The 16803-nt window shown below is 35.7% G+C and overlaps 1 protein-coding gene across 9 annotated transcripts in view; it reads right to left on the reverse strand.

Annotated features, from left to right (window-relative positions):
* Nucleotides 1-2384: 2384 nt before the first annotated feature.
* Nucleotides 2385-16803, reverse strand: part of MICU3 (mitochondrial calcium uptake family member 3) — a 51598-nt gene continuing 37179 nt past the window's right edge. For 5 of the 9 annotated variants that reach the window (XM_074541458.1, XM_074541455.1, XM_074541456.1 and 2 more), the window contains 3 exons: nucleotides 13268-13376; nucleotides 12159-12316; nucleotides 2385-4007 (listed from right to left, as the gene is read on the reverse strand). In XM_074541458.1, coding sequence (XP_074397559.1) covers nucleotides 3897-4007; nucleotides 12159-12316; nucleotides 13268-13376 — 378 coding nt within the window. In that variant the 3' untranslated portion in view covers nucleotides 2385-3896. Of the gene's footprint in view, nucleotides 4008-9194; nucleotides 9270-12158; nucleotides 12317-13267; nucleotides 13377-16803 lie in introns of all 9 variants that reach the window. The other 4 variants (XM_074541457.1, XM_074541459.1, XM_074541454.1 and 1 more) reach the window with 1 other exon arrangement.

Raw genomic sequence — 16803 nt, forward strand, 5'->3', positions numbered from 1 at the left:
AGAGAAAGTAAATGGTTCAGCAGCCTCTTACAGAATCTGCCTGAAACAGCAGAGACTTCTGGATTCCAGTGTTTGCTCCCTGCAGTGGGTTTTGTCACACAGTTTCCAAGTGCAAGGACATTTTTTTTTAAAGCCTAGGTAACTAGCTTCAGACTCAGTATTTTATTGCAGAGATTAGAATACCTGAAAGTTTATTCTTACAGGGTCATACTCTTTTGAATCTAGGTTATAGCTTCTGAATCAGGGTTAGAGTTAAAAAACCCCACAGGTAATATATTGCTTTTTTCTATGAGTATTTGTATGTACAAAATTATGTATTTTAATAAAAAAAATTGAAGTGGATACTAGTATTTTCAGAGAATACTACTAGCTAATTGTAATGTTCATCTGTGGGAGGAATTTTTAAGTCAAATTAGTGGTGAAAATGAACATTACCCATTCAAGATTAAAGCACATCCTTGTATTAAATTGTATGTGTAAGAAAATAAATGCAATATATCCAAGGACAGTATCTGCTGACAGCTTCAGGGTGCCAAATGCTTTCATGGATTCTCAGATATAGGGAAAAATACTGTGCATTCAGACCTCACACATATTAAAAATATTCATGTAAGTTTTGGCTTGTTTTTAAGGGGAATTCAAACTTGGTATTGCTACAAATTAGTTCCAGATCCATTTCTGAATAGTGATTTTTTGCTCTGATTCTTTTCCTTTTGCAAGAATGAGTCTCAAGTTCTTTTCCTAGACACTGTCGTGATTATATCCTCAGTGGGACAAGAGGGCAAGACACATCATTAGGTATGATCATCATATCACACCATGTCACATCAAAGTGAAAAATTTCTGTATCATTTTTCCCCCCTTTACTTCAAAACATTTGTATCCTGATATTTAGGTGGAAAAGAAGAGATCAAATAACTACAGAAAGCAGGCAGTGTGACTAACAAAGTGCTGAAAGTTACTGTTCAATACTTTGGGTTTTTTCCCCTTCAGGCTGATAATGTTCTGTGTCATATAAAGTGACAATCTACAGTGGAAGGAGTCTGTATCCACTTATTGCTAAAATGTGCAAGGAGGGATCTTGCTGCCACTGGGATCTGAAGCACCAGCAGATTATCAGGGAGCAGCCTACACTGTAGGATATTCTGCCAGGAGCCAGGGGCTCCCCACAGCTCAGGCAGAAGTTGGTTAGCACCACAAGGGAACCCAAAGCTGAGGTTGCTGGTTCTCACTTTATCTGAGCTGGTCTGGGCATCTGCGGGCAGTTCCTAAGCACCCTCTGAATATTCACTTGCATTATTACAGTTTTCTCAACTTACAGAGGACAACAAGAGCTGCTTTTTAACAAAGCCTTAATTTATGCAACTTTTCAAACAATTTAGTTGCAGCATACACATCTCCTGTGCTGCCAGGATTTTTGCTGATTTTTAATAAGGTTTTACTGAGCCCAGTGACTGTTGCTTATCCAAGGGGTGCCTCTAGAGCAGATGGCATATGCCATTACTGTGCCTTGCTTTCACCTGTCCTTGCATTTTCAGGTCTTCTATGCAGAATTCTCTGGCTGAAAAGCAAAGCTATCTAAAGAGATGACTAAAAGAAGAAAACAAGTCTATTTTTTTGTCATGGCAAGATGCTCTAATTCAAAGTGCTTACACATTCATGTTACCAAATTAAAAAAAAGATTGTGACAAAAGAATTTGAATTATATACACGGCAAAGAAAATTATTTTTAAGTGCATTTATTTTGAAATGAACAAGAATATTATATGTATATATTCATATTTATATTAAATAATTTTATTAAACATGAAGAAAAATAGTCTTAGAAACTAATCTGACACTTTCACATTCTATTTAATATTAAGTAACTATAGATAAGAAATTTATAGAAAAATGCAAAAATTGCTTCAAGCCAGCCATAAAAGCAAAGTGCACTATTGCCTAGGGCAGTGGAGCAGCAAAATGATGATGGTACAGCTGCTTCCTCCAAGGGGAGGTCACTGTGAGTGACAGCCATGAATGAAAAGGAAGGATGGGAACCCCTTCGGTGACTCCCAATGTTTTCTTCTCTCTTCTTTGTCCTTTGCCACTGAAGTAGCAAACTGGGTTTTGCATGTGCTGACAAGAAGCAGTGAGACAGTTCTGTGTACCGAGACAATACACTGAATACAGCTGATTCCCCAAGTGATCACTCAGGGACTGCAGCTTACCTCTGTTCTGCTGTGTCAGTTCAAGAACCTTTATCTCAATTTATTTGATTTATTTCTTGCTGTCAATAGTTTAAGGACACCAAGGTGGAAATTTTGAATTTATTTATCATGAAATATTAACTGAAGTATCATCCTTTGATAGTTTTCTGAACTGGCCTGGGTTTTGCGGTGGGGTTTGTTTTTTTTTTTTCAGATAAAAGCCACACTTAGCAATTTATTTTTTTAACAATTCTCAGTGTGGAATTTCTTAAAAAAAAGCTTCCTTCTCATTTTGTTTTGGTTTTTCTACCAGAAATATATGTTACTATAAATTAAGCATTTCAAAACTTAGATGCACTGTTACACAGACACCATACATCTATTCACATGACATTTAAGATGATAATTGAGCAACATGTGCACTGAATAAAACTGTAAAAAGTTTTATTTCATGATTTGGAGTAGTAAGATATCTAAAAGCATTCTTTTAGTTCTGTTTTGATTGTCTGATTACCAAATGTTTCTGCTTCTGATGACAATTTGTTGACATTAGTTCAAGTGTGTGCGTATTCAGCTGGAATCATGTCATGGCACAGTCTTTTCCTAAACAGATACAGATTTATTCAATATCCAGTAAATCTCTTCAAGAAGGGTGTAAAAAATATTTGTTCTTGTTTGTGTGGATTTAATTCCTACTACCTAACAATAATGTTAATAGGGAGTAAGGAAATATGCTGCTGAATAGCAAACAAGTAATATTCAAATAATACTACTTAGTGTTGTTCTGTACTGTGCATGCATTCATGTTTTGTTTTGTTTTTGCTTTGACACAAACACAAGCTATTTATCTAGTTTTCAGATACGGCATTCCAGAGTAGCAAATTAGACAACTATAACTCCTATTCAGTGCCACTTCATTAAAAGTGCACTATTCACAATAAACACATGAATTTGTACTCTACCTGAAACATACCAGTGTATGGCAATAAAATTTATAATAAATATTACAAAGTGTGTGCTACATGAATTTGAACATTTTGACTTGTCTTTGACACACTGCTTGTAAGACATCTTAAAATCTGTACTATTTTTTAAAAGGATAAATTCATAAACACAATAATAAGACTTGGAGAATCTGAACATTGTAGTTCATACAGTACTTTTCCTAGGTAAATACCTATCATTCACATTATAACCATAACAGCTTACTCCTTGTAAAATAACAGCCTCTAAGACTTTAATTTGTCCATTCAACTCACGTGTAATTGTTATGCTACTTAATGTAGTCTCACTTTCAGTTTAGCACAAACTTTTAATAGTGCTCATCTGAAAGTGAATTCACAGTCTAAGCTGATGCAGGCGGTTTCTCTTCACTGCCAAACATCTTCCTGCCCAGGTGTAAGACTTATTTTTGTTTCCTTTTAAATCACAAATTTATCTCAAAATAATAAAAAATAATATTCAAAAGGTGTTCTTACAAAAGAAGGCTTTGCCCACTCACATGGCATAGTTAATTCATCAATTAAATGAAATCCATACTGAACAGCAGTTTTAAGAGTTGATGATCACTACACTAAGTGGAAAAGAAGTTCTGTGTTTTCTACTGCAGCTGGAAGATTCGCAATTCACCTGGGTTAGTTTGTTCTTCATTAAGAATTCATGGGAATAAATAATTTTAGCCAGTGCAGACAATCCTGCTTTCTTCCTTTATCTCAGCATATCTCGTCTCCGAAATTGCTTCCACAGATCTCTGAGATGCTCACTGGTTACAGTCATCACACAAGAGTAATATTCCTTCCAACCATACTTCGGAGTCTCCTGGGAAAAGTGAAAAACATACCATTGGAAAAAAGATACCATCCACTAAATTCACTAATTCTACCTTAAGTTTTACTCAGACTGATACATACTAGATAGTTTTTTTAATATTAAAATAGTGGGAGATCAGGCTTATGTCTGTAAAATGAGAGTTATAAATCCGTACATAGGTTAAGTATTCAAAAGGCATCCTCACCTCACAGCACACAATTAGCATTCAACCAATAGCCTATTTATATTAAAAGATGCAAGAAAATATTTCCTCTTAATTCAGGTATGCCCAGCTCCCTCTCTAGTTTTGTTCCTTGCTTCTTTGTATTGACACTGTACTAAAAAGTTCATCTATGACCCCAAACAAAAAGCACAGAAAATTATTGATGTTCATTAAACTGAGGCACTAAAAGCCAAATACCATATGGGCAGATGACATGAAAGCTTCTGTATATTAGATTTACTTAATCCTTAATTTTAGTTCTGCAACATGAATAGTTATCCACTGAATGGAGAGGAAAGCTGGCCAAGGGCTGGCCTGGGAGATTCACTGCTCTGTGCTCTATGCTCTCTGTATTTATCACTGGATCTCATGATTTCTTCCACTGCTCCTAACTCCACAAGTCTATTTTCATAGTAAGTGTAAAAAGTAGACGGAGAGATACTAAGAATTAGAGCAACTGGGGAAACAAACCACTTTCCTCCTAGTTTATATGCTGAGCATATGCCACATGGTGTGGAGTATCCCCTGGGCCAGCTGGGGTCAGCTGTCCTGGCTGTGTCCCCTCCCAACTCCTTGTGCACCCCCAGCCTCCGCGCAGCCGGGGTGGGGAGAGAGCTGAGAAGTCCTTGACTCTGTGTAAGCACTGCTCACAGCAACCAGGACATCAGTGTGTCATCAACAGTATTCCCATCCTGTATTTAAAACACAGCACTGTAGCAGACACTAGGAAGAAAATTAACTCACTCTGAGCTAAAACCAGGACACATGGTGAGACTGTCCAATACCCTGTTTTGGTTGAACTGAGTGAAGATGTTAAAGAAATTGCCACACTGCAGTACATGAAAATCCACCACTGGACACTGAAGCTTACATCTGTTTATTCTTATCCCTCATCTTGTTTAGTTAAAAAGCACAGAAGTTTATAAAGAAGTTGTAAATATTCAGCACACAATTTAATCCACAGTAGTATATGATGACATTAAATGAAATATTGGAAACCATACTTACATGAATGCATAATTTAGCTGATATTTATAGTCAGTCTAATGAAAAAATGCATAACTTGCATATTGTAGTGCATTATTTAACAAAAGCCTATTCAGTTTATTAACCTGTGCTTTAAGATATGCATTTATTTTTTATTTTATGAAACAAGTTTGGAGAAATGTTCATGAAAGTCATTAAAAGAAATGCTGAAATACACTGACTATTCATCTACTTATTTCTCATGTATGCACTGTTGTTGTATTTACTCTCAGTGTACCAAATCCCCAGAAGGAACAGCTTGTCCACATGTTCTGCAATGCTTTCATGTTTCACTGGAACCTTCTCCTCCCACTGTATCTAGGTACATTTTTAAGCTTCTTGTCAGGTTTAGGATCAAAAGCCCAAGTTCTGCAATTTCCAGTTACTTTTGTAAGATGAGTCAGGAAGATGTGCCTAATCATACACTTCTCACCTCTCTGCTTTAGAGAAGAGGTAAGCAAAAGTCTCTTCAAACACTAAGCAACAGCCTCTTTCAATGTTTTAAAACTGTCTTTTACAGTAGATGTATTAAGTTGCTGTGTACTAGGAAACTATAGAAATAAAAAACTTTAAAGATTAGCTACATGAAAAATTTAATTTCACTTGACAGGATGAAATGTTTACAGAAGAAAGCAATTTATAGTTGAAATGGCTAGAAATGAGGTTCTGAATCCATGCTTCAGCTTTTAATGTCTTCTTCAAAATAAATTTCCTTCCTTGCTCACTCTCAAGGTACTATTTTCAACTATTAACCATTTCCTCCTAAAAGCTTGTAATCAGAAATTTTGAAAACCCACAATATTCAGAACACCTAAAAATCAATTATTTCAATTTAAAATAATCTTAAGTTTCTCAGAAAATTACTAGTACATAGAAATTAACTTCTAGATTTACATTTGTGATGTAGTAATTACTTTCATTACTTCAGTGGTCAATAAAATCACAGTTATGGCCTAAGTATCTATTACAGTTACTGAGCACATTTAGCTAACAGTACTTTAGATGGACTTGAATCCCTTCATAAGTTGGTCTCTAGCATCCCTTTTTGGAAATTAACTTTGAAGGGCTTTGTTAGAAATTTCCTAGATAATTCTATCAAAGGACATTCAAAGCAGAGCTCTCCTCTGTGCTGTGCCAGGCAGTTCTCCACAAAGGTGTTTTTTAGTTCTCCCTGCAGTGTATGCAAAGCAGTACCTGCAATGCCCAGTCAGGCTGTGTGCCCTGCAGGGACCACACACAGCTTGTACAGCTGCTCCCCAAGGAGAAATCTGCATTATTTATGATTAGGGTACAACATTCTTTGGAGTAATGGCATTAGTGCATTTCAGAGATATGTGATGTGCAGCACAATGTGCTGTTTATTGCTTGTCAGAGTGCAGATTCACAGTGGGGTATAATCTATGGCAAGCCTGCCAAGTATCTTAATCTCCTTCACCAGAGTTCTACATTTACCATAGAAAAGCACAATGAGCTGTACATTTATATTTGGAAAAAAAGTAAAATTAATAGTACTTGTACTGCACTGAACTGTGGGATATAGTTGCAGCTGATTTTTGTGTTTTATGTACATTTATGTGCTTCTTTGGACATCAGACTGAAATTTAATTACCTATTGAAATTGTTCCTTTCAAATCTCCAATGATTCAATTTTTATTATCTTTTCAAATTATAAACTAAATGGAAAATAATGATTTTTAGAATTATGTAAAATCCACTTTCACTCCACAATGTATGGCAAAGACAGAACTATCTCTGTTCTACTCCACAGTACTTTGCCAAATCACTTCACATGCCTTGGCTAAAGGTTCCATTTCCATTAGCAAAAGTTTACAACAAATCTGAAGAAATGTTATGAGTTAGGCAACGTTTTGCACCAGCCAACATCACTGTAACCAGCCTGGGCTTGATCTCAGGGGTCTTTTCTGACCTTAACAGTTCTGTGATTCTGACTCGCGATAAGAAGCAGCTGCTCAAGTGAAGAGCAGTAGCAAACTAATGTGTCAGCAGGGAAGAGAGAATTTTATGTATACAAGGCTTACATTGTATTCTTCAGTGCACAGGCAACAGGTATTTGATACAGACCTACCACTCACGCAAGCTTGGATACAATGAGAATTTTTGTTACATCCAGGAGCTCTAGGTGGGAAGAAGAGCAGGGTAAATAACTAGAGGCTTCTGCATTAACTCAGAGAGGTTGACTGTAGCCAAGTCCATGCTGTGAAAACTAACCTGATTTCTTCTCTCTCCAAATGGGTAGTGTAGATGTACTATAATTCAATTTTTTTTTTGAGAATGACTTTATACAGAATGAACAACATCTCCATTTCTAAACATTTTTTTTCCAGTTTACATCATCTGAGCATATGAATTAATTAAATTAGTGCCTGAATTTAAATCTGACAAGGTGTTGATGTATGTATACATATGTATATGTATACTTGATGCTTTTACCAGTCTCTCTTCCTGTCACCAAAATAATTTTATTAGGTTTGTTGATTAGATACTGAATTCCTTTGTGTCACTGCATTTTCTTTCACCTGGTCACAAACCCTTCACTGAAATTATTAGGGAAGCATCATGACTATGTAGCATTTTGCCAGTTTCCTTTAAGAGCTGTTCCACATATTGAAAAGTTTAGAGTTTAAATAATACTTAATATGAAACTACAATATGAGTTTTGACAAAAAGATAAAGTACTTCTAATAACTATTTTTAAAAATACATGAGAAAAGAAGAAAGGAATCTTTGAAAGTCAAAAGCTTCAAAGATATAAAGTTACATAAGATTAAACTAAAGCCATTACTGCCTCTCATGTGACTAGTGACTTGGATTACTGAAACATTAAATTTTAAAAAAATTAAACTACTTTATTAGTAATTTACACTTCCCATTAGTAATATGGAGAAACCAGATGCTCTGGTAACATCAAATTTCTTCTTCTGCCCCTCACATAGTCGTACAATGCTTCAGTATTGGGGGATAGTATTGAACAAAAAGCCTCAGCTTAATATTGTGCCTCAGAATTAAAGCCAGCAGGGGAATGAAGTCAAACCCCCCTGGCTCAGGAGCAGGAGATGTGCTGGGCTCCTCATAGGGTCACTCAGAGCAGACACTGGCCATGGGGCCTTGCTTGTCATGGTGTACAGCTCTTTGCTCCTCCCCCCTGTAAAAAAAACATCTGGGGGCCAACAGCCTTCAGAGCAACTCCTGCAAAGTCTTTACATGGAAAGGAAAACCCCTTAAATTGCAGAGGAACAAACCCTTTATGGAAGAGGAGAAATGTCTACTAGTGCAGTGTCTATGCCTCCTGTTTGTTGTGACGAACAGTTTCACAACACGGCTACAGCAAATGCACACCCCAGTTTCCACACTGAAATCTGCACTATACAACTGAACTGTACAGATGGGCTTTCATGTAGTGGATATGTGAAAAGGGCCATGGTGATTATGTGTGGACACAAAGCTAATTTTTCAAAATTGCTGGTACAGCATTAATTGAGGCAAAAATACATGATTGCTTTCAAGAATGTAGCAGTATAAATCAAAGGATAATCAAGTCACTGAAAGTCAGAAAAATCTGCCTTTACAATCTTCCTTAGTAAATACTTATTAGCTATAGGTACCTGAGAAATTATTTAAAAAAAGGTAATGGCACAGACAGAAAACAGCAACAGAAACTAAGAAAAAATACTTTTCTACTTTCAAACACAATACAAAACCACAGCTGGCTCACAGAACAGTGACAGTGTGAGTCACTCATTACCAACTCCAGGATAAAATTCTATTGCTTCAGTCAAAACACAACATGATGCCTTGAGCTACTACATTGCTTGCAGCCATATAACCTATTCCTGAGTTTTGGAACAGGAAACAAAAGCAGTGACAGTTCAACATTCAGCCATTCCTGCAGGCATGCCAGCACACTCAGACTGGTGGCCAACACATACCGTGATTTATCTGCTATAGAGCTCCTTCCTCACGCAGGATTTGAAAGTAGTGTACCTCTGTATAGGTTTGTAGCCCTGTGGAGCAGAAGATGGAGAAGTGTGCAGATGCAGACAACACGTGAAGGCAGCCAGGGGTAAGCATAAGACAACGGTATCATGAAAATACAAAAAAATGGCTTTAATTGACAAATAGCTAGGAGGTACAGTACAATATGTGTTATGCAAAATGTTTATCATTTAGTCATTGATTTTCAGTACTTCCAGTTTAAAAATGGAATTTTTAAAGGAAAGGAAATCTTCCTATATATTTTTAAATTTGAAAAAGAAAGGGAAATAATTATTTTAACTAAACAGTAAGCAAAAAAAAAAGCTTTTCATGTTTGAACATTTAATTTTATGGCAATACTCTGACTGGCCACTTGATGGCAGCTTTACATATGAGTTTGCATCAAACTACCAGAACAAAAACAAGGTTTCAGGTTGTGCTACAAAATTGCAGAAAAAGAGAAGGTTCGTTTGGTAAAGTCTTCAAGACATTTACTTTTCCAAAATCGTATCTGAAGTTTGTATTAAAATGAACATTTATTGTGTTCCTATAAGAGGTAGTAACTGACCCTCCTGAAGTTTTTAAGCTTTTAAATAAGACAAACCAGCTACACATTGACTGATGTTTCAGAACTGCATTTTCATTGGACTTGTGTGACTCTTTGCTCTTAAATAGGTTCACTTTAGTCCGACTGTATAACCACAAAATGCCCTTTTCTAAAATACATGGTCCCGGTACCAAATCCTGTAATGGCCTCAAGATTCTAGGCAAACCTAATTAGTGAAACAACTTTTAAAAAGGTAGAATTTCTAAGTATAAGATGTTAATTGTAAAATTGTACTTCAAATCACAGGCCTGAAACAGTTATTTTGGGATCACAACTGAAACTGTTATTTTGGGATATTTTTAGAGAGATACTCAGACACTACATTAATTGGCAGACATTAATTGTAGAATACTTAAAATCAGGCATTTATACTTCATAAAGGGGTTCAGATTTCTCATGGCCAAGATTTCTATGTTGCTACAAAACACTGAATAAACTGAAGCTGTTACAATTTTTTATCTGTGTAATGAAATTGACCAAATTTTCATATGGATTCAAGCCACAGTTATTGATAAAGAAAATGTTAGTAATTTGTTAGTTTTGATTTGGCACAAGACAACATTTGAGCCCTCCACATTGTAGGAGCAAGAGGGCAAAGTTTTACTTGTTTTGGACACAATAAATACTCTGCAACTTTTAACATACAAACAATAGGAAGCAATTAATGACACTTTCCACCAATTTGTTCTGGGAAAAAGGTTCTTTGGCATTTCCTACTTTTTATTCTAAACCTAGGCTGCAATGGGTCGGGGATGTTTATTAAGGCAAAATTTTTGCAGAATTTTTTTTTATGAAGGCAAATTTTTGCAGAATTTTTACTATTATCCACTCTTGGAAAAAAATGGTTTGTGTGACACTTATGAAAACTTACTGGAAATTGTAATTCTTTAGTTTACTATTGCAATTGTCTTGGAATATTACTGATTAGTGAAGTGAATGTATTTAACAGAATTACAGGACCAAATCACAGTTGTGTCCCAGTCCAGCAGGTGTCTAACATTTAACTTAAACTAGAATTATAATTAATGAAAGACTGTGTTATTCTTCTGAATACTGGCTGTTCTTTGTAGTTCTTTTACAGTCCACTGGAATATTTTATAGTGCTTCAGGGAAAAGCACGATACCTACATAAGACTGAGTAGTGCCGGATGATACAGAGTCTTAAACTTATATGTGATTTTTGTCATGCATTTTGTGAAATAGGAACATGTAATAAATACAAGAATTACTTAGTAAGCAGACTGTTTGCTGGTTAAATTAACATACACTGCACATTTACAATTAGTAAACAATTAAAACATACAGCTGAACAGCTTGATACAATTGTGAAACAATCATCATTACCACACCATAATAAAAGGAATTGAGGACCAACATGGAAATAAGTTTGTTACAAATACAGGGGTTGTTATCCACATTTTTTGTTTAATCATAATATTACAGAAATAACATGTAAACTATTAGACTCAACACCACAGAAAGTTCTAAAATTACATTTAGGAAGCTAACTAAAATTAACTAAAATTACAGAAATAACATATTGGAATGTGACTTTAGGAATCATAATACAGTTTAAAATTTATGTCTAAGCAATAAAGTAATAAGGTTGTTAGTTAGAACGCCACTTTACATTTAGTTTAAAATGTTAACACCTGTCATGAGAAGACAAAAAATGACTGTAAGTAATTTCCTGCCCTCTAGCTTATTATAATTGAATATTAGATACAGGGTTTAATTATTAAAATCAGCTCTGAACAAGAACACAGCATTGTTCAGCACCACTTCACTAGTTTTTATTTGAAAATTAAAACTACCTTCTGCTCCAACTCTTTCCAACTGTCATAATGAGCATTTGGTATTTCATATAATGTTTTAGAAAAGCTGACCTTTAACTAAACTTCCTGAGCTTGAGAGAGACAAATTCTCTTTTCTCTGCATGGAATATAGACAAAATTGCTGCCATTGTTAAAATTCTTAATGCTAATCTGCTAATCACACAATACACAAGAAATGACAGTATACAGGGGATTTCTCATCTCCTATTTGGTTTGCACATTATAAAGGTACATCATGTCCTCTAAATATTGCTTTCTAATAAAAAACCAGCAAAGAAGAATTTAAGAAGGATTTTATCTTACAGATTGCTTCAGTATTTCTATAAATGTATAAATGTATTTCTTAAAATATATGTCATAAATGTATGTCTTTAAACACAGGCACTGCTGGTTTGAAATCTACAGGTGCTACAGATGCTAAAGTAGTGGTAAGTAGCAGAGTCCACTGAGATAACTATAAAAATTAGATTCCTTACCCTAAACCCTCGATTGAGTCTGTCCTTCATAATGCCAATAAATTCTTTATAACTCAACTGGTCGTCTCTGTCGACATCAAAAATCTTGAACACTGTGTTCACCAAATGTGGTGAGAGCTTCACACCTGTGGCTACATACACAGCACGCTTGAATTCATCTGCATAAGGAGAACACCAGGAAAAAAGTTTAAAAAGGTGAATTTAAGGGTACTTTGTGAACAGCATATTATGAAATATAACTAAACTTTTAACTCGAGTTTTCACATTTAAATACTCAAAAATATGAAAAAGTGAAAATTAGGAACTGAATTTCACAGTTCTAAACCAAGTAGTTCTTAACTGATATAAAATGACACTGCTTAATTTGTGCCAATTATTTTACAAAAAAGATAACAGTCCATATACCGTACTGTGTGCAAAAACAAAATTAGAAAATAATATTATACTTAAACCTATGTTACATTTATGCCATTTATTTATTTGACACAAAACACAACCCAAGAAATAGAGCACAGAGAAAATGACAGAATCCCTTGGTAAGGCCATGAGGTAGGAGCACACTGGTGTTATGGGGTCAGACCCATGCAGAGGCTGCTTGAGGAGAGCACACAAGTCTGACCACTTTGCATATTGCTCACCTTGTGTTCCCCAGGCATCACAGATGTTTTATTATGGATTGTAGTAGGTACATACATGCCTGGGTCTTTAAGTACCCACTTACTGATTTGTTAAAAATATGTCTGATCTCTCCTTGGACCGCCTGGCACTGATTTCTTGTACAGCCTTTGCAGAAGGCCAAGTTTCAGATGCTCACAGTGTAAAGAAATGCTTTTGTTTACTTTAATCTGATGTCTCACTGGTGTCATCAAATGCCTCTTAACCCTTGTATTGTAGGATCTGATGGACAGCCATTCTGCACTTATATAACTTTACATGATATCTCTTATGATATAACCAAGCCTTTTCCTCTCACAGCTGCAGTCCTACCATTTTTAGCCATTTACTGGAAACATTAAAACTACAAACTAGGAAATCAATAAAAAAAATTGCATTTTTGTCAATGTTCTGTATGGGTATCAATGGATTTTTATAAAAATACAGATACTTACCTTGACCTATGGAACGACTTGCAAAATTATACATTTGCATTGCAATTGTGAAGTCTTCTAGATTGTTCAAGAATTGAAAAAATGATCTAAATTCTTCAAATGTGATACCCTAAAAACAGGAGAACAATATGCACTGTAAGAATTATCAGTAGTAGTAACAACTGAATAAACAAACCTTGCAATTATATATGTCAACTTCATTTAACAAGAGATACCAGACCTAATAAAAAGAAAAGAGATTTTTACTAAAAGTCAGTCAAGTAGAGAACTGGAGTTTCTTGCGGAATGCAAAATGTCTTTCCTCTCTGTGACTGCAACAAGACAGCAATTCTCACCAGAGTAGTCAAAAATACCGTTCCATTGCTGAGGGCAATTTTTAAGAATTCCAAGATTATTACAACACGATAGTCAATACTGAGAATAAAAATTCTAGGTTTAGATGAATATTGGAGTATGTTTACTTCTGAAAGCCACTATTATATAAATGTGAGTGTATGTGATCATATAAATACATTAAATGGATCCATAAATATACGTTATGATCTATCTTAATCCTGTACTTGAGGGTGAAATTTTCATATATCCAGATTTAGACACCCAAGTCTCTTCAGATGAGGGTTTGCAAGTACTGCAGGGTTTGTCCAGCTTTTAAAAAATCAATTGCATTTTGACCAGACTTCAGACCATCTTCTGTGAAAGCTTCACTGAAAGTGTTCTTGTTAAAAGGGTTTATTTTCATTCCTTGTAATATTGGTTCTGCTCTTTTCTCATCTTAGTTAGAGATCCAAACATCTGAAAAGCTATCTCAAAATCAATTCTGAAAGAGATCTGGAAATGAGACTTTGAACTAAGCCAGGACCATTGCCTATATCAAATTCCCCCCAGTCTCAGCCATTCTGAACATGGAATGGCATTGTGTATCAAACCTTGGACTCCTATAACTATAATTCCTGGCTATTTTTCCTTTTCCTTTTATTCTTTTATCTTGTATCTGAAAATATACTTGAAGGCAATAGTAAGACCTGTAAGCCTTTATGTTCAAACTAAAGCATTGATCTATGTCTCTGCTCAAACATATACACAGTCTTTATAGTATGGTGGAACACAGGAAACATGCAAGTGTAGGTTTTGTGCCAGGAGGTGGCAGAGGTTGGATGCTAACCCATATGAAACAGCAAGGACTCTGGAAAATGTGGAGAGCAGCATAATATTGTTATAATGGAAGAATTTAATAGGTCTCCACACACCTGAGATGTAAACCCCTGCTTAAGTGATCCTACCTAACCCCCTGGCTAAGATTTATAAACTCTTTGGAGAGCTTGGCCCATCTCCATCATGAATTGCTTTCCTCAACAAGCAGATCCTTCACAACTGGGAGGAAACCCTCATATACACAAGTAGAACTACCATCTTATATAAATTTTTATCTTAAAACCTGAATTTTTTATTATCAACACATTGCATTTGACACTATTAGTTTATGTGCCCAAGTTCAAGTTCTTGCACTGTGTTTAGACTGAAAGCTCTGCGGGACCGGGATAACTCTGCCACGCATTTGTGAAATTCCTAGATCAGTGAAACTTCATTTCTCAGCCAGGAGCCTCAGGTACTATGGCAAAACAGCAATCATAGAGAACATCCACCCCAGTCCTGAGTTGACACTTTTAGGTTCACAGATCCTTAATGTGCACCAATTTGTCTGTAAAAATTCTGAATGCAAAAAATAAGTGTAAGAGGTCAGGCTACTGCAAAAATCTTGTTTGTGTGCATGACTTTTGCTTTTCCTAATAGACTGCTCTTTCTCATCCCTCAGTTTTCTGGCTTTTACCCTTCCAATTCTCTCCCTGATCCTGCTGGTGGGGGAGGGAACAAATGGCTGCATGGGGCTTGGTCAATGGCTGAGATTAAACCATGACAAAAAAAGGAAGATAACTTCAATTTAGAAGGACAGATTTTATTTTACTACAGCAAAGAAAACTCAGATTAATGTACCAATGCTGCTAAAAATGCACAGACTTTCTTCAGGACCTGATATCCGTAGTAATTCATGATGCCAGATTACATGAATCACTGCTTGGCATCTAGTTAGTAAAAGGAGGAAGACATCCTGTGAGCAGGCAGCATGCCAGCTGAACATTTTAACATTATTAAAATATGACAAAAGATCATCATGCTGCTTTAGGGGCTTCTTTGTACAGCACCATGAAAGGTTAACATTGCCATTGTGAGAGTACAGCACATTACTTTACACTCTCGACTAATTTTTCTACTGAATGGAATCCTCTGGTTAGTAGTATTAGTATTGCAGCATATCACTATCATGAAATAAAGAGCAAATTTTATAATTTTCAAATTATAATGCTATGACAAGAGCCAAAAAAATGTGACAACATTTAATCAACATATGAACACCCCATCCATGGCAGTAAGAGTCCTATTCTTAAAAGCCTGTGGCCAGCGTAAGAGATGTAGTGACAGCACATTTACCAAGCCAACGATACAAAGTTATGAAAAACAGCGATGTCTTGTTTCACTTAATGCAGGCATAGCATATGACATACCTCAAATACCCAAATGTATGGCACCCATCCAGTGCCAGGACACTGCCAGATCACAGCATAAAAGCAAATACCTAACTGAGTGACAAAGCTATCTGCATGGAGGTTTTCCTTAACTGTTGGTCTCACCAGAGACCAAGAAGAGGAAACTAGTGTGGAATACTTGTTATGACCTTGGAAGACTTAGACATGAACTTCAAAGACTACTAACATGTGTTCAAAAGAAAGTGTCAGTATATGTACTTAACTTCACCTTTGACATTCAAAGTATTTCTCTATAACTACAACTGTCATTATTTTTCAGTTTCCCACATGACACTTACATTATTGTTTCTATACAAGACCCAAAGCCAGTGGTTTTCTGTTTTTTTGGTTTTTTTTTTCCTTAGACTTCCATCTGGAACCATGCAGTTATAGCAGTTCTGTCTTGGCTCTGAATACTGAAAGCTGCACAGACATTTTACAGCAGTTTGATCTGAGCACCTCAGTGCCTAGACCAGGAACTTGGAAAGGGTGACTGAGCAGGAGCTCTGATCCGAATCTTACCACATCATCTGACACCCAATCTGGTCAAAAGAGACAGCCCTGCTTTCCCAGCTATATTTAACATTCAGTGGCCCTAACTGCTGTACAAGCACAGGAATAATCAGATTATCCAAATATCTGAACAGAAAACTGTTAATTTTTGGAGTGTGCTTCTATCAGTTGACTGATCTTACTTACTGTGGAGACTGAAATTAAAATGTCATGCCTCAAATAAAAACAAAACCTAAGCAAACTGTTCAAACTGATTTATTACTTTTCTTTGCAAGTTCTGCTGTCAATGCTATTGAAAGATATAGCTATTGAAAGAGTTAGATTTCTAGGACAAATTAATCTGATCTTCTGTAAAGACAAACAGAAGAAGTATATTCAAAACATCTCTTGTTTGAAGGGCTACTTTTAACATCCTATGGATTATCACTGATGTATAGTTGG

The sequence above is a fragment of the Zonotrichia albicollis genome, chromosome 5 (genome assembly GCF_047830755.1).
Source record: "Zonotrichia albicollis isolate bZonAlb1 chromosome 5, bZonAlb1.hap1, whole genome shotgun sequence".
Lineage (NCBI taxonomy): Eukaryota > Metazoa > Chordata > Aves > Passeriformes > Passerellidae > Zonotrichia > Zonotrichia albicollis.